This window comes from Stegostoma tigrinum, chromosome 14 (genome assembly GCF_030684315.1).
Source record: "Stegostoma tigrinum isolate sSteTig4 chromosome 14, sSteTig4.hap1, whole genome shotgun sequence".
Taxonomy (NCBI): domain Eukaryota; kingdom Metazoa; phylum Chordata; class Chondrichthyes; order Orectolobiformes; family Stegostomatidae; genus Stegostoma; species Stegostoma tigrinum.
Window position 1 is genome coordinate 53,038,876 of NC_081367.1, and position 23,564 is coordinate 53,062,439.

Genomic DNA, 23,564 nt, shown 5'->3' on the forward strand with positions numbered 1-23,564 from the left:
GATGGACATGTTGTCTGCGGAATGGAAAGGGGATTTGAAATGGTTCGCGACTGGGAGGTGCAGTTGTTTAGTACGAATCGAACGTAGGTGTTCTGCAAAGTGGTCCCCAAGCCTCCACTTGGTTTCCCTGATGTAGAGGAGCCCACAACGGGAACAGCAGATGCAGTAAACCACATTAGCAGATGTGTAGGCGAACATCTGCTTGATGTAGAAAGTCTTCTTGGAGCCTGGGATGGGGGTGAGGGAGGAGGTATAGGGGCAGATGTAGCCCTTCCTGCGGTTGCAGGGAGAAGTGCCGGGTGTGGTGGGGCTGGAGGGGAGTGTGAAGCAGACGAGGGAGTCACAGAGAGAGTGGTCCCTCCGCAAGGCAGGTAAGGGTGGGGAGGGAAAAATATCTTTGGTGGTGTGGTCAGATTGCAGACGGCGGAAGCTTCTTGTCTTAGGTTGATGCGTTGGATCCGAAGGTTGGTGGCGTGATATGCGAGAATGAGGGGAATTCATTTTTGTTTTTTTTTATTGTGGGGAAGTGGTGTGAGCGATGAGTTGTGGGAAATGCGAGAGACACGGTTGAGTGCGTTCTTGACTACTGAGGGGGTAAATTGTGGTCCTTGAAAAATGAGGACATTAGAGATGTACGGGAGTGGAATGCCTCATCCTGGGAGCAGATGCAGTGGAGGCAAAAGAATTGGGAATAGAGGGTGGCATTTTTGCAGGAAGGTGGGTGGGAGGAAGTGTATTCAATATAGCTGTGGGAGTTGGTTGGCTTGAAATGGATATCGATTTCTAGGTGGTTGCTGGAGATGAAGACAGAGAGGTCCAGGAAGGAGAGAGAGGTATTACAGATGTTCCAGGTGAATTCAAGGTTGGGGTGGAAGGTGTTGGTGAAGTGGATGAACTGTTCGAGCTCCTCGTGGGAACACGAGGCGGCATCAATACAGTCATCAATGTAACGGAGGAAGAGGTGGGGTTTAGGGCCAGTGTGGGTATGGAAGAGGGATTGTTCCACGTAACCTACAAAGAGGCAGGCATAGCTTAGGCCCATGCGCATACCCATGGCTACCCCCTTTGTCTATAGGAAGTGGGAGGAATTGAAAGAGAAGTTGTTGAGGATGAGGACGAGTTCGACTAGGCGGATGAGGGTGTCAGTGCAGGGGGACTGGTCGGGCCTGCGGGACAGGAAGAAGTGGAGGGCCTTTCAGCCTTCTGTATGGTGAATGCAGGTGTATAGGGACTGGACATCCATGGTACAGATGAGGTGTTGGGGACCGGGGAATTGGATGTTCTGGAGGAGGTGGAGGGTGTCAAAGATGTAGGTAGAGAGTTCCTGGACTAAGGGAGAGAAAATGGAGTCCAGGTAGGTGGATAATAAAATGTGATGCTGGATGAACACAGCAGGCCCAGCAGCATCTCAGGAGCACAAAAGCTGGCGTTTCGTGCCTAGACCCTTCAGCAGGTAGGTGGAGATGAGTTTAGTAAGGCAGGAACAGGTGAAGACAATAGGTCGACAAGGGCAGTCAGGTTTCAAAATCTCCCCTCCCCCCACCGCATCCCAAAACCAGCCCAGCTCGTCCCCGCCTCCCTAACCTGTCTTTCCACCTATCCCCTCCTCCCACCTCAAATCCCACCCCCATCTCCTACCTACTAACCTCATCCCACTCCCTAGACTGACCTATCTGCTCCCTACCTCCCCACCTACACTCACGTTTATTGGCTCCATCCCCGCCCCTTTGACCGGTCTGTCTCTTCTCTGCCTATCTTCTCCTCTATCCATCTTCTACCTGCCTCCTCCTCTCACCCTATTTGTTTCAGAATCTCCTTCCCTTTCCCTATTTCTGAAGAAGGGTCTCTGCCTGAAACGTCAGCTTTCCTGCTCCCATGATGCTGCTTCACCTGCTGCGGTCACTCAGCTCTATACCTTGTTACAACAGAATGGCATGGGTTTATTCCCCCTCACCCCCTTCACTTGTGGGGTCATGGGATCGGGTAAGAGGGCTGCCTTTGGTTGGGGTGCTGTTTCGAGCATTGATGCACACTCAATGGGCTGAATAGCCTCCTTCCATTTCTCAGGGATGCTATAATATGGCATTTGAGCCAGTTCCACCATTCAGCATGATCCTCCAACTCAGTATCCTGTTCTCACTTTATACCCATACCTTTTAGCCCCAAGAATGAAGAAATTCCTCCTTGTTTTAGTCCTAAATGGCCGAACCTGTGTCCTTAATCTGTGATGCCTTGTTCTGGCCTCCCCAGACATTGGGAATAACTTGCCTTTACCCTTTCTAGTCTGGTTATAATTTTATCAGTTTCTATGCGATTCCCCCTCCTCATTCTTTGGAACTCCAGTGAAGAATTCTCCTGACTGGTAGCAGACAGCTGATTGAGTACAAGTGTATGTGGTGGAAGCTTCTTGTCTTAGGTGAGCATGAAGTTACAAGGAATTACTTCAAATTAGGCTTTGGAGAGAGGTTTCATGCAAAGGTTAATGATGAAATATTGGAGAGCCGGTGAAATCTGTAGAATGTGCAGGTTGACAGGGAATGGATCAGGGTGTGATACAAGACAAATTGCTCCTTCAAAGAGCCAGCATAGATACAATGGGCAAAGTGGCCTTCAGCTGCCCTTGATTTCTTGTAAATCCACTTAACAAAAAAAAAATGGGGTCAGCTTGGAGTGCCAGTGTAAAAAAGGAGCTGGTCCGGATTTTTTTATATTTCTCACCTTCAACAGGAAATTTGAATTTCTGTACTGGTCCATTACCAGGTACATAGGCTGTATATTCCAACAATTGACTGATTAGGTCAAACAGCATGTTCCCTTTAGTTTGACGCAATGGACACAGAGAAGATCATATTCCAACAGCCTACACTTACATAGCCCAAAACAAAATATCTACTGTTAGATGTGAATTTATGATGTTATGAACAATCCTGAGTGTGCAATAGCCATGCTAAGAACCAGTTTAAGATAATTAGTCAAGTTCAAATCATGGCTCATTTGTACTTACTGGAAGTGACATGCATTCATACATCAGAAGTGTCTTCTGTGCAAACCAAGAGAACACATTCAACCCTCATGCCATTTTTCGATTCCCCGGGGGTTTGAGGAGACTATAGTGCTCATTACTTTTACCGTGGCAAAGTCTCAGCTGATCAGAATCATCTTTCTAACCAATGAACACCATTTTCTTTCATACTCTAATTTGTTGTGATTGTTTGCATTTTGGCATTCTTGTATTTGTCCTGTGAGTGCCCCATGGGAAGCTTTGGCAAGAAGTCTCTTTTTCAGCAATGAGATACTGGCAAATTATCCAAGAATACACAAAAGAGTAACTAAAATAAGCATGAAACCTTTGGGAGATGACATTGGCAATCAAACAGAGTAAACATGGTTTTGTGAACAGGAATCATATTTAACAAGTTTTCTACAGTTCTTTGATGCTATAATGAGCAGAGTTGATGAAGGGGTATGAGTAGTTTTAGTGTGTTTAGATTTTCAGAAGGCATTCAATAAGGTGCCACCTAAAAGGTTATTGCACAGCATGTGAGTACACAGTATTAGTTGTGGTGATTGTAATGAGGTCAATCAACTGGACTTCATAGAATATGATAATAAAATGTGAAGCTGGATGAACACAGCAGGCCAAGCAGCATCTCAGGAGCACAAAAGCTGACGTTTCGGGCCTAGACCCTTCATCAGAGAGGGGGATGGGGTGAGGGAACTGGAATAAATAGGGAGAGAGGGGGAGGCGGACCGAAGATGGAAAAAAAAGAAGATAGGTGGAGAGAGTATAGGTGGGGAGGTAGGGAGGGGATAGGTCAATCCAGGGAAGACGGACAGGTCAAGGAGGTGGGATGAGGTTAGTAGGTAGGAAATGGAGGTGCGGCTTGGGGTGGGAGGAAGGGATGGGTCTAGGCCCGAAAAGTCAGCTTTTGTGCTCCTGAGATGCTGCTTGGCCTGCTGTGTTCATCCAGCTTCACACTTTATTATCTTGGATTCTCCAGCATCTGCAATTACCATTATCTCTCTTTCATAGAATATGAGTTCCTTGATTGGAGATGGTCCAATCAGACAGCCCTGGCTGACATACAAAAAGAATGAACATAAGAGATACTGACTCCAGTGCCTGACTCTATATGAGACAATACTACAACCAATGAGTGTTCATATGTAAATAAAGGTGACTTGGTGATGGGATACTGGCCTCTTTGGAGTTATTTCATTTTGGTTATGGATTGAGATTGGTTAATACACAGTAGACAGAGAGTCAGGATTATTAGGTCTTTTTCAAGTTGGAAAGGCTATCTAATAGAGTGTCTCAAGGATCAGTCCTGGGGCATTAATTATTTACTATCTCTTTGAATGACGAAGAGAATGGGGCAAGTGGAATATATCCAAATTTGTTGATGATACCAAAATATGTGGGATGGCATGTTATATCAAGGATATAAGGAATTTGCAATGTTGAATTAGTGGAGCAGATGAAGTTTAATGTAGGAAGGTGTGAGGCCTTGCACTTTGGTAGAAAGAATCCGAAGACAGATTATTATTTAAATGGGAGAGATGCGTGGGATTTAGGCAGCATGAACAGAAAACATTAGCATGCAATTGTAGCAATTAATTTAAGGCAAGTAGAATTTCAGTTTTTATTGCTAGGGTGTTGGAGTTTAAAAACAGGGAAGCCTTGTTATAATTGTACAGTGTGTGTGAATGAAGATGCACTTGGATATTGGTTTTGGTCCATGTGTTTAAAAAAATCTGTTCAGACACTTTGGTCTGTTCAAAGAGATTTTCAGGCTAATTCCTGGGATGAAGCAGTTGACTTATCGAGAATGGCTGAACAGATTTGTTCTTTATTAATTACAGTTTAGAAGAATGAGGGGTGATTGTGTTGAAATATGTAAGATTCTAGGTATTGAGAAGATATTTCCACTACTGGGGGAGTTTCAAACTACGGGACATAGTTACAGAATAAGGAGGCAGTCATTTAAAACTGAGATGTGAAGGAATTTCTTCCCCCAGAAGATAGTTTTTCTCTCAGAGAGCTGTAGAAGCTAGATCACTGCAAGTTTTTAGAGAGCAGGTTGAAAGGTTTTTGAAGTATCATGATGTCGACAGCTATGTTGAGCTGACACAAAAGGGGCAGATCAGCCATGATTTTGTAAAATGGCAGGCAGACTTGAGAGGCCGAACAACCTACCCCTGCTCCTCTTAGTTTGGTAAGGTTCTCCTGAATCCTATTGCTACGTTTCTGCATGTAACTTAGAAAAGATACATTGACAGATTTCTTAACTGAAGACCCAAGAAACCATCAGTCCTTAGCCAAATCTTGAACATGAGGACTTGAAATTCTGCATCTCTGAAGTTTTTTCTCACTGTTTTGGTATCTTGCCATTTGGATGGAATTGTCATGGGGCTCCTTTGGTATCTGATTTGCAAGTAAAGATAAGACATGAATAAGATCAAAAAGTGAGGTGCAAGAGTTAGCAATTTAGCCCAATCAGATTGTTCCAGCATTCAATAAGGTTAACATAAAGCAAAAAAGTTGCAGATTTTGAAGATCTGAAACAGAAACAGAAATTGCTAGAGAAACTCAACAGGTCTGGCAGCATTCATGGTTAGAAAGCAGAGTTATTGTTTTGCATACAATGACCCTTTGTTTGCTCATCAGTGTCAAACAATAAAATTCCTCCCTTTAGGTGGCTGGATTCAAAACATTAACTCTGCATTCTGTCCAACAATTCTGCCAGACCTGCTGAGTTTGTCCAGCAGTTCCTGTTTTCGTGTCAATAAGATTATGGCTAATCTGATTGTGATTTCCAATTTTCTGATTGATTCCTTATAAATCAAAAACGTGTTGAACTTGTCCTTGAATATATTCAATGACACTGCCTCCACTGCTTTCAAATGGAGAGAATTCCAAAGACCAATGACTCAGTAACAAAATTCCCCATTGTCCCCAATTAAATGCGAGGCCTTTTATTTTTAAACTTTTTGGTCCTCAAAAGTGTGCAGACTTGTTTTTACAAGAAAACAATTTGGTTGCTGTTTCTGGCCAAAGCAGAAAGAAAATTTACCACTTTACCAACTTGCTGCCTCCTTAGGAAATGAATTGGATCTTCATGCTCTTAGAATAAAATTTGAATTTTGTTTGATTGCTTTATGTATTATGATGAACTGCAAATGTTTGTGTATTTTGCTTTCGGTTGTGCTTAACATTCATTCTTCAACTCTACATTGTTATAGTATGCTAGACTGGTGGAGATTGTTGGTCATCATGACCTTGGAGTGAGCATTACTCTTGGGGCTCATCAATCTATTGGCTTTAAAGGAATTTTATTGTTTGGCACTGATGAACAGAAGAAGAAATATTTGCCCGACCTTGCATCAGGTGGGTTAGTCTTCATTCAGAGCTTCAGGGTATAGGAAATTTTTTATTTATAAGTAGACATTGTGTTTTTGTATCCTCTTGTCAAATCTGTATATTATTTATGATAAATTGGTTGACGCTATTAACTCAAGTCTATTCATTTTAAGGGGGGAGAACGAGGGGGAGGGGAAGGGCAAACCAATATTAACACTGGACTGCTAATCCCGATTTAGATTTAGATTTAGGTTTTATTCTCATGTCTATTCAAGTACAGGAATACAGGGAAAGCGTGCAAAAGTCACCATCCTCAGGTGCTGTCTTAGTATGTAGAATGAAACACAGAATCATAAGTAAAAGAAAAGGCCCAAAGAAAACATCCAGATCACTTCTCTGCCTCTGCTTTGAGTCTTTGCTGCTTGAAAAACTAGGCACAAAATCCATCATTCAGTCTGCAAACATGCACAAGTCCCGTAACGCTTCCGCAGCTGGAATGCCACTGCTTTCGCTGATAGGTATCTGGGCCCAGACATGGCCTGGAGCTGAACCGCTGCCACCGGCACCGTGACGCCATTCTCCAGCACCATCCTTCCTCCACCAATGTTGTCGCTGTATAAGTCCGTGCTGAATTTAAATATGTCGCTGGGCCCACCACATAGCCGGTGCCTTGCTCTGGCTTATGTTACCGCCGTCTGGAAATGCCATTTCAGCAAAGGAACTTGCTGTTCCTGACACTCCCAGAAAGGGGACTGATGTCACTGAAAAAAGGAAAATAAACAAAGATAATGCGAATATAAAATGAAGATAAAGAGAAAAAGAAAGGCAGATGGAAGTGGATGAGCCCGGGCCCAGAACCTGGGCACAAAGGCTGCTACTCTGCTGATGCCATCTTGAAGCAAAAAGACACAGGTGTAGTGATTATAACAAAGTCAGCCAGATGGAGCTCGTAGAATTTGAGTTCCTTGATTGGGGCTGTTAATCTGGTCCAATCAGGGAGCTTTGGCTGACAGCAGTGTCAGATACCTTTCCAGTCTGTTCACTCAGATAGCTGGCTCTGAGGGAGCTGGATCATTGTCAAGGACTTTCCATGCGTAAATAAAGTGTGACTTGGTGAAGGGATACCAGCCTCTGTGGAGTTATTTCAGTGACGACAAAAGTAAAACACAGTCCAGAAGAAATTCATTCACTTTGATTTGGGGTAAGCATTTCTGACATCATGCCATTATTTGGGAAACTTGACTCGTTCGATTCTACTGTCAAAGACTGAGCTCATTATGTTGAAAGAACATATTATTGTCTCTGGGAAAATGACATGGGGCAGATGAAAAGCATCGAGTAATTGTCCTGGCTACTTATGGAGCTGCAGCTTTTTCGGTTATTAGGAGCCAAACATTTCCTGAGGCACCAGATACTAAAATCTTGCAAGAGTTGATGGATTTAGCTAAGGAATACTATGATAACCCAAGCCTCCTCTAATTCTGAAATGCTATTGGTTTTACTCAGCGATTCAAGAACAAGGTGAATCTGTATTCGGATTTTTAACTTGGTTGAAATGACTAGCAGAGGGCATGAGACTTCAAATTTACCCTGAATGAGATGCTGAGAGACCTTTGGTATGTGGTATTAATGATGTAACCATGCAAATCTGCCCACTAGCTGAAGCCCACTGGACTTCAAACGGGCACAACAACTGGCTTTAACATTGGAAAATGTGACAAGAGGAGAAAATGAGTTTCAGGATATTCTGATGGAAGTGGATACCTTTCCAGTCTGATTGAGCTTGGGTTGCACCACTTGGGTAAAAGCAATTACATAGCCTCATTCAGGACATATCCTGAACAGAGGGACTCTCAGTCAGCCGACAGCAAAACCCCTAAACAAAGCCAAGCCTTGGCCAAGTTGTTAAAATTTTCTTTAGGATCCTTGCTGGCAAGCCATTGTAGTTGCTGCCAGTATGTGGACTCGAGACAGCAAAAGAGTCCCATCAGACCTAAATTGAGTAAGATAACTCGTACGCAGTTATCTAGGAGAGTACATGCCCTGGAAAGTCCAACTGCATCTGGTTTGGAACTGTTAGATTGCTGATCAACATCCAAATCAGAACCAATCAAAGTAAACGCCTGGTTAATGGTCATCTGGTGCTGATGGAGGCCAATACCCATGCGGCTGTGTCAGTCATCGCAGAACCCATTTTTATCAAAATTTGCTTTGGACTCCAACCCTTAAATTTGTACAAGACCTTGGCTGGACTGAGAACCTCTACCAGGCAACCTTTACAGATTAAGGATACAACTTTGGTTTTGGTCTTTTACGAGAAGCAGTTGGTTCAGTTACCACTTATTGTAATAAAAGGCTTGGGCCCAAGCTTGATGAGGTGAAATTGGCTGAGAGAGATTCATCTAGATTAGCTCAAAATTTTTCCATTAGAAAGTGGCTGTCTGAATGAAATCTTAAGTAAATACCAGAAGCCTTTCAGGAAGGCCTAGGGATTAACAAAGGACGCAAGACCACCTTGCATGTTGACCAGGAAGCAATTCCACGATTCTGCAAGGCCCGCTCAGTGCCCTTTGCATTACAGGCAAAAGCAAAGGCAGAAATCAGGAGGCTGGAAAGCCAAGGTATCATCAAACCAGAGCAGTTTTGCAGAATGGGCAGCATCTGTCATACCAACTGGTGAGCCTGATGGGTCAGTTTGCCTTTGTGGGAATTTTAACAAATAGTAAACAACTTTTTGCAGCTGGATAAATACCCAATCCGTCTCATAGAAGATGTGAATTGGCCGGGGTGGGGGGGGGGGGGGGGTGCGCAGGGCGTGGTGTCTGTCCTTAATGAAGCTGGACAAGAGGCACACCCACCTGCAATTGCAAGTTGGTGAGGAGTTCCAGAAATAAGCCACAGTTAATAATCCATAAAGATTTGTTCCAATATACAAGACTACCACTTGGAGTATTATCAGCCTGCGCTCTTTTCCAGTTGACAATGGAAAACATTTTACAAGGGCTTCCCCACGTCCTCATTTATCTGGATGACATGCTAATAACAGGGAAGACCAATAAAGAGCGCTTGGAGAGCTTGGATATAGTACTTAAATGTTTCTCCCTGGGTGATGTATGCCTTAGAAGAGAAAAATGTGTGTTCCAGGCACCTTAAGTGACCTACTTGCATTACAGAGTTGACAAGACTGGAATACACCTTTTGGATGCTAAAATGAGGGTGATGAAAGGTGTCTGTAAGTATTGGAGCTCAGGTCTTTCCTTGGGCTGGTGAATTATTATGGAAAGTTTATAGGTAACCTGGCCTCCATAGTACCACTTTTGTATCAATTCTTAAAGGGTCAGCCTTGGAAATGGCCCCATAGCCAAGCCACAGCTTCCAGGAAAGCGAAGAAACAACTATATTGTCCAAGGTGTTGGCACACTATGATACCAAGTAAGGACTGGTATTAACAAACAATGCCTCCCCAATGCATTGGGGTAGTATTAGCTCACATGTGGCCCAATGGAGAGGCCATCATGTGGAGGTGCCAGTGGTTGGACTAAGATGAACAAGGTCAGAAGTCACATGACACCAGGACATAGTCCAACAGGTTTATGTGAAATTACAAGCTTGTGAAGTGCCGCTCCCTTGTCAGGTGAAGTCGTCTTGACTTCACCTGATGAAAGAACAGTGCTGTGAAAGCTTGTGATGTCAAATAATCCTGTTGGATGACAGCCTGATGTCGTGTGACTTCTGACCAATGGAGAGGAACACCCAGTAGTATATGCATCCAGGACTTCAGCTAATGCAGAGCATAAATACACCCAGATAGAGAAGGAAGGTCTGGTGATCATATTTGGAGTCAGGAAGGTCTACTAATACCATTGCAGATATAAATGTGTAATTATATAGACCACATACCCCTGCTAAGTCTCCTTATAGAGGACAAGGCAGCGCCGCCCAGAGCTTCAGGCTCAATTCAGCAGTGGGCTGTGATACTAAGTGTGTTAATTACAAGTTGGAACACTCTCCGGAAGGCAAAGTAGCAAATGTGGATGTATTGACCTGCCTCCCATTGGCAGATACACCGCTGGTGGTACCGCCATAGGAACAGACCGCAATGGTTTTAAATTTTAAATGGAAAAACCCATCAGGTTCACAGATGTACTTTAGGGAATGAAACTGCCGTCATTACTGGGTCTGGTCCAAAACCACAGCAATGTGTTGACTCTTAACTGCTGGCCTCGCCAGCCATCCCATGAACGAATGAAAAATAAAGTTTATTAGAGGCTGAATGACTTTACATAGGTGATATACATTCTGAAAGGTGTCTTCGAGACATGGCTCATTATGTTTCATTCATAATTTTATAAGACATCGGAGTTAACCCTCATAAACCTTATGACCACAGATTTTGAGCTTCATTTTGTCAATGTTAGAAATGCAGATCCCTTTAAGGGTAAACCAGACAGTTTCAGTGTTGATGAAGAACTTCAACTGTTTTTAAGGGCTGTTTTGGTGTAGCAGCAGTGTCCATATCTCTGAGCAAATAATCCTGGGTTCAAATCCTATATTGCTCCAGTAGTGTGAAAAAACATCACTGAACTGGTTGGTTGTAAAATAAAGAGCTGGATCCCTTTAATTTGATGATTCAATAACTTGGTGCTTTTTTAAACTTGGTTTTCCTTCCTGAAATGTGAATTAAGAGAAAATTAAGCGAAGCATGTAGAGAAAAGAAATCCCCTTTATTTTCCCTCCTTAGCGCTAAAGAGGTTACATCTTATGTTTTCCAAATTAACCCTTCTGTGAATTTTGTGTGTGAGAGTATGAGTTTCACATCATTTGGGGGAATTTGTGATTGGCTTCGACCTGCAGGGATTGAGGAAAGGAAGTTTAATGCTAAAAGACTTTTAATTATTAACTTGGCTTTTAGCCAGATCCAAATAGATGCCAAAGCCAAAAAAAATTTTTGTCCTATTTATTCTTTTGATCATCCATTTGTAGGTAAAACAATAGCTGCTTTCTGTCTCACTGAAACAGCTAGTGGATCTGATGCAGCCTCTATAAAAACGACTGCTGTGGAGAAGGGTGAAAACTACATTCTGAATGGGGGCAAGCTCTGGATTAGGTGAGTGTCAAATGTATTATCAAGATCAGGCATTCAAGGATAAAATGAATTGAGAATTCTGTTGTTTCCTCGAAGATGTGGCAGATGTTGGTAAGTTTGGAAGAATAGCAGTATCTACCAAAATGAATAGAGGAGGATCTTAGAGCCGACTCCTCCTTCACCAAATTTCACCAACAATTTAGCTATTGATAGGCTTGTTGTTGTGTGAAACCCAGCAGTGGGATCCTCACTCCAGTGCAACAAGCCTTTTGTTGCAACTTCAGATTGTGTGATAATCTCCATGATATACAATGTGGAGTTTTGTTGCTGCGAGAGAGTGAACGGGGATTAATTTTTAATCTTAATCACAGTAATCCCACTGTTTACTAGTACTGAGCCTCTTATCAGTTCTGACACAAGGTTGAAGCTGTGGTGGGCACAGTGGGATGTCAGACATATTTCTGACAGAACTCCATTCCAAAGAGGAAATCTCAGGCTACTTAATTTATTGGATTCAGCATGAATTTTAATTCTTCTTGTTTTGGATGTTTTAAGGCCAAATATCCAACAAGAGTACTAGAACTTAAAATCCAGTTGCCTGACTAGATATTGCTCCTCATCAAAAGTTTGCGCTGTTAGTAACCACATTTTTAGGCAGCAAGAAGAGAACTGAACGTGTAGAGACTTAAATCTTTGTTCAGTCATTTATTTTTGAATTTTTTTCAGTAATGGGGGCACAGCAGAAATCTTCACTGTGTTTGCAAAAACTACTGTCAAGGATAAACACACTGGAAAAGAGAAGGACAAAATCACTGCATTTATTGTGGAAAGAAAATTTGGAGGAGTCTCTCAGTTAAGTGAAACAATATGTTGAGTTTTTTTAATCTCAATTTTCTGGTAAGTGTTTTTGAAGGTGTGCTTCTTTGGCTAAGTATCTACTTTTCTCCTAGTTTATTAATATCTCTGATTTGTTGTCAAAAATGCTTGCAATATCTCACATTAGTCGATCACCTTGTGTTCTCCTGAAACCTTGTGGGAGCTTACACAATCTGTTTCTCTATTTATTTGACTATTGATGTTGGTTTTCCTTCAAATCTTTTCTTACTTCTTTTAGAGGTAGAGAGCTGGATATTACAAGCCCTTGTCAGGCACATTTCGCTGTGGGAGGACTGGGGGCTAGGGGGATGGTTGTTGTGTAAATTTCCCATTCACCATAAGCTCACTTGCACAGTAGACAGAATCAGTGGGTGCCAAAGTTGATAACCTACCCACTGTACACATATGTATATATATTATATAAGTATATTTATCAATAACTAAGGGTCAATAGAGCTTTGTTGGAATCTCAGTTAACACTCAGTGTCCATGTGATGATATAGGTGGCTGGGGTAGCCAGGCAGGAATGGACATCCAATTATTTTTATTTTTTACAGAAGTGGCTGAGGCAGAATGCTACATTCAGAGAGTACCCTTTGCACTAAGTGCAGGGCAGTCAGCAACGTCCACGAGTGAGTTAAAAAAATGCATCGGGGGAAAGCCCTGAGGATAGCGCACCTGTTTCCTTCCCACCTGTCTGCTAAAAACCTGTTGACAGTGTGAAAGGCCTTTGTAAGACATAAGAAGGCCGTGTACAGGGGTAGTTCATTTCTCTGCATTTCTCCTGCAGCTGTTGCATGGTGAAAATCATGTCCTTTATGCTCCTCTGAGGCTGAAAGCCATACCGCGATTCTGGGAGGACTTCCTCAGCCCCAGGGAGGAGACCAGGAGGACCTTGGTGATGACTTTTCTAACGGTTGACAGCAGGGATATTCACCTGTATTTATCACAGCCAGACTCGTTCCCTTTTTTTTGAAAATGCTCATGACTGTGGCATCTTGGAGCTCTCCCAGGATGCACTCCTCCTTTCAGATAAGGCAGACAAGGGTGCATAGCAGCAGCAGGAGCTCTTTGCCTCCACACTTCAATGCCTCAGTGGGGATACTGTCTACTCCAGCAGCCTTGCTTTTCTTAAGCTGGCAGATGGCCTTCTCTACTTCATGAAGAACTGGGTGTTGCTGAGCTCATGGCATGTAGCATGCTGTGGGATGCTTTCAAGGATGCTTGGATCAGCGACAGAGCCCTGGTTGGGGAGGTCCCATTTTCACTACACAACAGCTGCAGAAGAAATGCAGAGAAAAGAACCGACCCCGACCTGTCCTCAGCCCAGTCTCTGCACCTTCCTCACCCCAACTACCTAAGGTTGCTCAGGTTCCCACCCAACATGCTATACATAGCTCAGTCCAGGTTCCATGCTGAACTCACTGTGGACCCTGCCTGCAGCTCCAGTAGCAGCCACCACTGAACTCTTGTCACTTCCAGCATAGTTGGAGCTGCTAGCCGAACAAATTGGCTGGCAAACCTCAAGAGCAAGACTTCCTCCCTACAAAAGACTGTAGGATATAAATATGATGCTGCCTGTGGTTGGAGAGACTAGAACCAATGGATACATTTCAGAAATAAAGAGGATGAGGAGAAATTATTTATTTCAGATGACTGCGAGCCTTTAGAATTCTCTACTGCAGATGACTATGGAGGTTCAGTCTTCCAGTATGTTTAAGGTAGAGTTGAAAGATTTCTGATTACCAGTGCATAACGAATTATAGGGAATGCTGAGTGAGTGAAAAACATTGACGTATTCAATCAGTCATGATTGTGTGAGGCATTCAAGAGGACATTCGATATTATTTGGCCAAAAGGTATGATGGGCCAAATAATGTGCCATTATACTTCTATGATTTTGTGTTGAATGGTGGATCAGACTTAAATAGCTGTATGAAATACTCCTGTTCCTATGTTTAAGCTGCTATATATCGCTGTTTGGCTGAATGCAAGATGTGCCAGTGTTCAGTACACTGTCTTTTTTGATTTTTCACTGGTTGTCTTTTTTTTAATAACATCTCAGGTGCTAGCACACATTCAGTTTAATGTTGGTTTGGACGACAGTTGCTAGATAATTATGGTAACTGCTCTGTTAGACTTATAGTAAATTGTCACATGCACAGGACATTTTTAGATTTCTTTGAGCTGATTGTGTTTATATTGTATCCTAGAATATTAGTTCCTGCTTTTCATTCTCAGCCTGTTTGATACTTAATAGGTACTGGCTTGTGCTTTTACTTTTGACGATAATGCTTTCCTTCTTCTTGTAGTTTGACTTCCCTGGGCCATTAATTGTTTCCAATTATGAGGACAAGTGCCCACATATTTCCTTCATTCATAATTGTCATTTTCCCTGTATTTGCTTACCTGGTGGATACGTTGGCTATTCCCGGCACTCTTGGTAATTGGTGTATAGACAACTACATTGTGCAGAGGATCATGGGCAAAATTAGTATTCTATCATTCTGTAAAACAACATGTGACTATTGGCTCTGACTATCCCTGCCATTTGGAATGGAAGAAGCAAGAATATTAAGTTAACCCAATCCTGAAAGTACAGATGTAATCACAAAACAGAATTAGCCGAGATCTTTGCACCGTTTTATTTGCTGGCCTTCCCATGGATAGTGTGACAACGGATTTTGGGGGAAGGTAATGAAATAAAATGTGCATACTTTATCATACAAAAGTATCATTGGATCCCTACAGTGTGGAAGCAGCCCAACTGGCCCATCAAGTCCACGCCAACCTTCCAGAGAGTATTCCACATTCATAACCCTACATTTCCCATTACTAGAGATAGTAGGAACTGCAGATGCTGGAGAATCCGAAATAACAAAGTGTGGAGCTGGATGAGCACAGCAGGCCAAGCAGCATCTTAGGAGCACAAAAGCTGATGTTTCGGGCCTAAGGGTCTGGTCCAAAACGTCAGCTTTTGTGCTCCTAAGATGCTGCTTGGCCTGCTGTGTTCATCCAGCTCCACACTTTATTTCCCATTACTAACCCACCTAACTTTTGCATATCTTTGGATACTATGGGCAAGGTAGCACAGCTAGTCCATCTAATCTGCCCATCTATTTGACTGTGGGAGGAAACCCACTCGGATACTGGGAGAACCTACAAACTCCACACTGAGCATCACTAAATGGTGGAATTGAGCCCAGGTCCATGGCACTCTGAGGCAGCAGTGCTGACCGCTGAGCCACTGTAATTATTACATGTGGAACATCCAATCTTCTTTGTGTTCTGCTTGGATCTTCTTCACTTCCTGATCCATCATGATGACGCTTTGTGCCTCACGCAATGATTGTTTTTTTGTTTTGATTCAGTGGTCCTCCTGAAAAGAAGATGGGAATCAAAGCTTCTAATACAGCTGAGGTCTATTTTGACAATGTGAAGGTGCCAGCGGAAAATGTTCTTGGTGGAGTTGGCAATGGGTTTAAAGTCGCCATGAATATACTGAACAATGGTCGATTCGGCATGGCTGCTGCTCTTTCAGGGACAATGATTGGTGCTATTTCCAAAGCAGTAAGCATACATTTGGTTTATGTTACAGTCCTTTTGTGTGTAAATGTCTTACATCAGATCCTGGATTTAAACGTATGAAACAATGGTGCCACAAATACTATTGCTCCTTGACTCCACTATAGAGCCTTTTATTTTGTATGCAATGTGCACAGCTCTATGCCAGTAAAATGTAAAGGCTACCTGTAACTTAGCTAATAGCACTTTTAGTGTTAAGCCAACTACTTGCAGAAATCAAAATTGCCATATAACCTTCAAATAGGGGAGTTTAATGATAAAAGAGAATACCGAAATTCAGAAGTAGTCTAGAGAGGGGAAATAACATAACGTTATTTGTAAGGTTTTGAAAGTGGGCTGGGTTCTCAACCTTGCCAAAATTGACACTGGAAAAATGGATTTCCTAGTAATACAGCTGCAGTGAAACTTATACTTGACTTTTCTTAGCTGTGATGCTTACACACGATGTGCTTGGGCTTTGGACCCTGTCCATCAGAACTAGTAAAATGTCAGTTAACTCAGCTGGATGGATGATTGGTCTGCAATGCCAACTGTGAGGGTCCAATTCCTGCACCAGTTGAGGTTACAACAAAGGACTCCCCTTCTCAATCATCTCCCCTTTCCTGAAGCCTCGTGACCTCAAGGTTAAACCACCACCGGTCGTCTTTCTTTAATGAGAGTGCTGCCCATGGTCCAATAATTGAAGCTGTCTTTATCATTTACAAAAAACTGCAAAACAAGAGGGATTTTCAGCGATAATAGGAACTGCAGATGCTGGAGAATCCAAGATAATAAAATGTGAGGCTGGATGAGCACAGCAGGCCAAGCAGCATCTCAGGAGCACAAAAGCTGACGTTTCGGACCTAGACCCTTCATCTGATGAAGGGTCTAGGCCCGAAACGTCAGCTTTTGTGCTCCTGAGATGCTGCCTGGCCTGCTGTGTTCATCCAGCCTCACATTTTATTATCAGGGATTTTCAGCTTTTGGTAAGTTGGTATGCAGACTTGTGACCAAGTGCAACACATAAAAAGATTTTGCAGACGTTCTGATCTTTGCCTCCATTACAATGAGGAAGTAAGGTTATGCAATGCTACCATTTCAGACACAATGGAAGAGATTCTTGTCTTTGAGATGGGTAGTTTGAGTCAAGGATGTTCCTGGCTTCGGGGAAAGTGCCCCTTCAAAACCAAATATCACATTGTGGTGACATTGGGGAGAGGGGTGTGAGATTGGGGAAAGGAGTGTGAGATTGGAAACGGAGGATGTGGAGTTGGAGGAGGTGTGGGATTGGAGAAGGGGGTTATTTGAAACAGATCAGAGACAGTCACTGGAGGTCTTCAGGTGCTGAAACAGGCCCATTGGAAGGTCTCCTCAGTACCCTGGGTTCTTTGACACACATTCCATATGCTCTATCTCCCTACCCCAAGCCAACTCATGATCCGTTTACTCTCATTCACCTAATGTACATTATATCAAGAACCAGTGACTCCGACAGAAATGATGGTATGTGTAAAAATGATAAGAAAAAGAAACCCACTCATAATTCTGTGAGAAATTGTTGTTTCTTCAACTCTATAGAATTGTCAAACAGACCACTAAAGTATCAATAACAGAAGCTAAATATTTCATATTTCATTCTTCTGTGCAAATTATCACTAAGACATTTCAAAAATAAATTTCAGAAAGAACATCTTATTAATAAGCACAAGGATGTCAAGCAAGCAAAGTTATCAACTGAGTTCAGCAGGCTTCCACTCTCATTCTTTTATAGGTGTGGGAACTCAGTCAAGCCTCATTGTGTATAGTACATATAGGGTAAAGTACATTGACCTTGGAATGGAGGCATGGAGATGTTATAGGGAATAGGTGGATGCCTGAGTTAGCATGGAAATGCAATAAGAGTGACTAGTAAGACAATTTGAACTTGGTTTTCACAAGACTTCTCAGCCCAGACTGTGGTTCATGACTATAATCACAGAGAAACTGTCTGGCTGCATGAATAGTATGGATGTAAGGGATATTTGCCCAGCAATGGCATCAGCCAGGTTCAGAGTGAAGGGGATTTGTTTCTTTTTTCAGAAAGAAAATCTTATTTTCGATGAAAATATGTTATTCTATTGATTATCTGTGCAACTCTTCTAGTTCAACACATCGTTCCTAGGATCTGGTTTTTTTTAGTTAAATCCTTGCCACACTGTAGAATGTAGTTCAGAAAGTCCTTGGATATCTGTTATGAGGGTGTTTACAATCCTGCAATATCAGAAATTGAGGTCCCAGCATAGAACCCTGCACGACTCCACTTGTCACATCCGACCAATCAGGCAATGACAAAGATAACAAAGTGTGGAACTGGATGAACACAGCAGGCCAAGTAGCATCTCAGGAGCACAAAAGCTGACATTTTGGGCCTAGACCCCTCATCAGAGAGAGGGGGATGGGGAGAGGGTTCTGAAATAAATAGGGAGAGAGGGGAAGATGGACCGAAGATGGATAGAGGAGAAGATAGGTGGAGAGGACAGTATAGGTGGGGAGGTAGGGAGGGGATAGGTCAGTCCAGGGAGGACGGACAGGTCAAGGAGGTGGGGTGAGGTTAGTAGGTAATGACAAAGGCTCGTTTATACATGCTCAGAGACAGTAAGAACTACCAATGCTGGAGTGAGAGATAATCTAGAGGAGCACAGCAAGCCAGGCTGCGTCACAGGAGCAGGAAAATTGATATTTCGGGTCGGGGCCCTTCAAAAATTAAGAAGAGCCCTGACCCGAAACATCAACTTTCCTGCTCCTTTATGCATGCTGTCTGTTTTCTGCCAGGCAAGTTTTAACAATACTAATATGTTACCACCTACACTAAGCTTTGATATTCTGCAATAACTTCCATTCCAACACCACCTCCACCTCCCTCCCCACCTCCGCGGCACCCTCCTGTGCAATCACAGAAGGTGCTAAACCTGTATGTTTGCCTCTTCCTTTCTCAGTATGAATGACCCAGACAAACCTTCCAGGTGAAGCAGTGATTTACTTGCAAATCATTCAATCTAGTTTACTGCATTCGCTGCTCACATTGTGGCCTCCTATACATAGGGAAGACGAAACTCGGACTGGGTGACCACTTCGGGGAATGTTTCTGCTCCGTCTGTAAAAATGACAGTGAGCTTCCAGTTACTTGTCACTTCAACACACCACCATGCTGTCACGCTAACATTTTTCTCTGAGGCCTGCTGCAGTGCTCCAGTGAAATTCAGTGCTAATTAGAGGAATATCATCTCATCCTCTGCCTTGCTAACTTAACAAGCCTCAGGACTCAGCATTGAATTTAACAATTTCAAATTGTAAACACCTTCCTCCATGTTCATTACACACACCACACCCCCAGGTATATGGGTTGCTCCCAGCACAGCCAACTCATTTTTAACTATTCACACTTACCATCAGCATTTAACTCCCTCTCAATTTATCTCAAGCAATCCCTTTATTTTATCTCTTTCTGGGCACCATCTCCATCTATTCGACTCCCTCATTTCTCTCATACCCTGATATCAACATTTCCCAGCTGCTTTTCACTTCTGACAGAGTCACAGGACTTAAGTGTTAATTTTTGTTCATCCCTCTCCACAGGTGCTATCAGATCTTTTGAGTTTCTCCAGCACTTGATTTTTGTTGCAGCTCCATCAGTTTGCTTATTATCATTTCCCTCATGATTGCAATATTGCTAGGTTCCTTTCTCTCTACAATCTCTTGATTCATAGAACATAGAACATTACAGCACAGATCAGGCCCTTCGGCCCTTGATGTTGTGCTGACTGTGAACTAATCTAAGCCCCTCCCCCTACACTATCCCATCATTATCCATATGCTTATCCAAGGACTGTTTAAATGCCCCTAATGTGGCTGAGTTGACTACATTGGCAGGCAGGGTGTTCCACGCCCTTACCACTCCCTGAGTAAAGAGCCTGCCTCTGACATCTGTCTTAAATCTATCACCCCTCAATTTGTGGCTATGCCCCCTCGTACAAGCTGAAGTCAACATCCTCGGAAAAAGACTCTCACTGTCCACCCTATCTAATCCTCTGATCATCTTGTATGTCTCTATTAAATCCCCTCTTAGCCTCCTTCTCTCCAATGAGAACAGACCCAAGTCCCTCAGCCTTTCTTCATAGGGCCTGCGCTCCAGACCAGGCAACATCCTGGTAAATCTCCTCTGCACCTTTTCCAATGCTTCCACATCCTTCCTGTAATGGGGTGACCCGAACTGCATGCAATATTCCAAATGAGGCCGCATTAGCGTTTTGAACAGTTGCAGCATGACACCACAGCTCCAGAACTCAATCCCCCTACCAATAAAACCTAAAACACTGCAAGCCTTCTTAACAGCACTATCAACCTGGGTGGCAACTTTCAGGGATCTATGTACATGGACACCAAGGTCCCTCTGCACATCCACACTACCAAGAATCTTTCTATTGACCTAGTATTCTGCCTTCCTATTATTCCTCCCAAAGTGAATCACCTCACATTTATCTGTCTTGAACTCCATTTGCCACCTTTCAGCCCAATTATGCAGTTTATCCAAGTCTCCCTGCAACCTGCAACATTCTTCGACACAGTCCACCACTCCACTGACTTTAGTGTCATCTGCAAACTTACTAACCCACCCACCTATGCCTGCGTCCAAGTCATTTATAAAAATGACAAACAGCAGTGGTCCCAAAAACAGATCCTTGAGGCACACCACTAGTGACCTGACTCCAGGCTGAATATTTTCCATCAACCACCACTCGTTGCCTTCTTACAGAAAGCCAGTTTCTAATCCAAACTGCTAAATCTCCCTCAATCCCGTGCCTCTGTATTTTCTCCAATAGCCTACCATGTGGAACCTTATCAAAGGCTTTACTGAAGTAAATATAGTAATTACTGGAATTTTTTTCAATGTTCTGTATTAAACAGAAACTGCAAAAGAGTAGAATCATCAAGTTTGATTTGAAGTGAAACCAGAATAATAAACTCCACGCAAAATGTTGTTTCTTTTTAACTTCAATGTTCTTTGTGCTGATCCAATATCCTTTACATTTTCTTTTGTAACTGTTTTAATAGGTTGACCATGCCACCAATCGAACACAATTTGGCAGCAAGATTCACACATATGGCCTCATTCAAGAGAAAATTGCTAATATGGCTATGCTACAGTATGTAACGGAGGTACAAATTCCAGAGCAAATTTTCTCTCGCCACTTCCTGATTGTGTATAAATGAGTCATCCAGACAGGAAAGTCCCATGTTTAATCACTAACTCTATTGCACTAGCAGATCTGAATTGGAACAGCAATAGTCATACCTGGTATTAAAATCAAAAAGTTGGACCATGTTTTGTCTTGTTATTTTGTGATTTTATCCTGAAAAATGTCACAACTTTAATAGGAGCAGAGGAATAACTTGACAGGAAAAGGAGAAGGCCCACCTAGGTTGCTGTCTTCCATCCTGGTAGCCACTTAACATGATAATGGAGTAGTTAATTAATTATAGTAATTAATCATAGTTAGTCTGGTAGGATTCAAAATGAAGTACAAGTAAAATTTCCATTGTGCAGAGCTTTGAAAACCATAAGTCATTTATCATTCCAAGCAAGCAACACATAGGTATCAGAGATAATGTGAACTGCAGATGCTGGCAAATCCAGAGCTGGACGAACACAGCAGGCCAAGCAACATCCTAGGAGCACAAAAGCTGACGTTTCGGGCCTAGACCCTTCATCAGAAAAGAGGGATGGGGAGAGGATTCTGAAATAAATTGGGAGAGAGGGAGAGGCGGACCGAAGATGGATAGAGAAGATAGGTGGAAAGGAAAGTATAGGTGGGAAGGTAGGGAGGGGATAGGTCAGCCCGGGGAGGATGGACAGGTCAAGGGGGCGGGATGAGGTTAGTAGGTAGGAGATGGGGGTGCGACTTGAGGTGGGAGGAGGGGATAGGTGAGAGGAAGAACAGGTTGGGGAGGCGGGGACGAGTGGGGCTGGTTTTGGGATGCAGTGGAGGGAGGGGAGATTTTGACGCTTGTGAGGTCCACATTGATACCATTGGGCTGCAGTGTTCCCAAGCAGAATATGAGTTGCTGTTCCTGCAACCTTTGGGTGGCATCATTGCGGCACTGCAGGAGGCCCGTGATGGACATATCGTCTAAGGAATGGGAGGGGGAGTTAAAATGGTTTGTGATTGGGAGGTGCGGGTGTTTATTGCGAACCGAGCGGAGATGTTCTGCAAAGCGGTCCCCAAGCCTCCGCTTGGTTTCCCCAATGTAGAAGAAGCCACAACGGGTACAGCGGCTGCAGTGTACCACATTGGCAGATGTGCAGATGAACATTTTCTTGATGTGGAAAGTCATCTTTGGGCCTGGGTATGGGTGTGAGGGTGGAGGTGTGGGGGCAAGTGTAGCACTTCCTGCGGTTGCAGGGGAAGGTGCTGGGTGTGGTGGGGTTGGAGGGGAGTGTGGAGTGGACAAGGGAGTCATGGAGAGAGCAGTCTCTCCAGAAGGCAGACAAGGGTGCGGATGGAAAAATGTCTTTAGTGGTGGGGTCGGATTGCAGATGGCGGAAGTGTCAGAGGATGATGTGTTGTATCTGCAGGTTGGTGGGGTGGTATATGAGGACTAGGGGGATTCTCTTAGGGAGGTTATTGCGGGGGCAGGGTGTGAGGGATGAGTTACAGAAAATGCGGGAGACAGGGTCGAGGGCGTTCTTGACAGCTGCGGGGGAGGGGGGGATGTCGCGGTCCTTGAAGAATGAGGACATCTGGGATGTACGGGAGTGGAATGCATCATCCTGGCAGCAGATGCAGCAGAGGCGAAGGAAATGGGAATAGGGGTTTGAATTTTTGCAGGAAGGTGGTGGGAGGAGGTGTATTCTAGGTAGCTGTGGGAATCGGTGGGTTTGAAATGGACATCAGTTTCTAGGTGGTTGCCTGAGATGGAGACAGAGAGGTCCAGGAAGGTGAGGGATGTGTTGGAGGTGGTCCAGGTGAACCTGAGGTTACCTGCCCACCTATACTCTCCTCTCCACCTATCTTCTCCTCTCTCCATCTTTGGTCCGCCTCCCCCTCTCTCCCTATTCATTTCAGAATCCTCACCTCATCCCCCTTTTCTGATGAAGGGTCAAGACCCAAAACATCAGCTTTTGTGCTCCTAAGATGCTGCTTGGCCTGCTGTGTTCATCTAGCTCTGCATTTTGTTAACACATAGGTACGTCACTGTATCAAATTATTCCCAGTAAATGCCAAATTAGCATGTTCTGAAAGAATCAATCTAGTTTTTGTTTAAATGAATCAATCCTGGTACTACTATCTATTTAGGGAACTTACTTTCCAAATTGATCATTCATTTCATTCAAATGCAATTTGAGCAAATTACTTTTTAATGTAGTTGTTTGAACTGCAGGTTGTACCCACTGCCTATACTTGAAATAGGTGAAGCAGTTTTTCATGGTTTACACTATCTTGTTCCTTTCGACTTATAAAAAGAACAATCGTGTCATCTCTCAATTTTTCTTCAGAGTTAATGCTTTGTTTACATAATTTTTTCACCTAATCCAAACCCTTTATTGTTTCAATCGTTCTCAATAGCTGAAAAATCCTTTTCATACTCTGGTGACATGACCTGTGCACAGTACAGAATACATGTTTATTTCTGGTTCTG

At 43.3% G+C, this 23,564-nt stretch overlaps 1 protein-coding gene across 3 annotated transcripts in view; it reads left to right on the plus strand.

Moving 5' to 3' along the window:
* LOC125457540 (very long-chain specific acyl-CoA dehydrogenase, mitochondrial-like) overlaps positions 1-23,564 on the plus strand; it is a 69,175-nt gene that overhangs the window by 25,856 nt on the left and 19,755 nt on the right. For all 3 annotated transcript variants that reach the window (XM_059651167.1, XM_059651168.1, XM_059651166.1), the window contains 5 exons: positions 6,244-6,388; positions 11,345-11,468; positions 12,174-12,299; positions 15,695-15,893; positions 20,979-21,083. In XM_059651167.1, the coding sequence (XP_059507150.1) occupies positions 6,244-6,388; positions 11,345-11,468; positions 12,174-12,299; positions 15,695-15,893; positions 20,979-21,083 (699 nt within the window). The remainder of the gene's footprint in view (positions 1-6,243; positions 6,389-11,344; positions 11,469-12,173; positions 12,300-15,694; positions 15,894-20,978; positions 21,084-23,564) is intronic.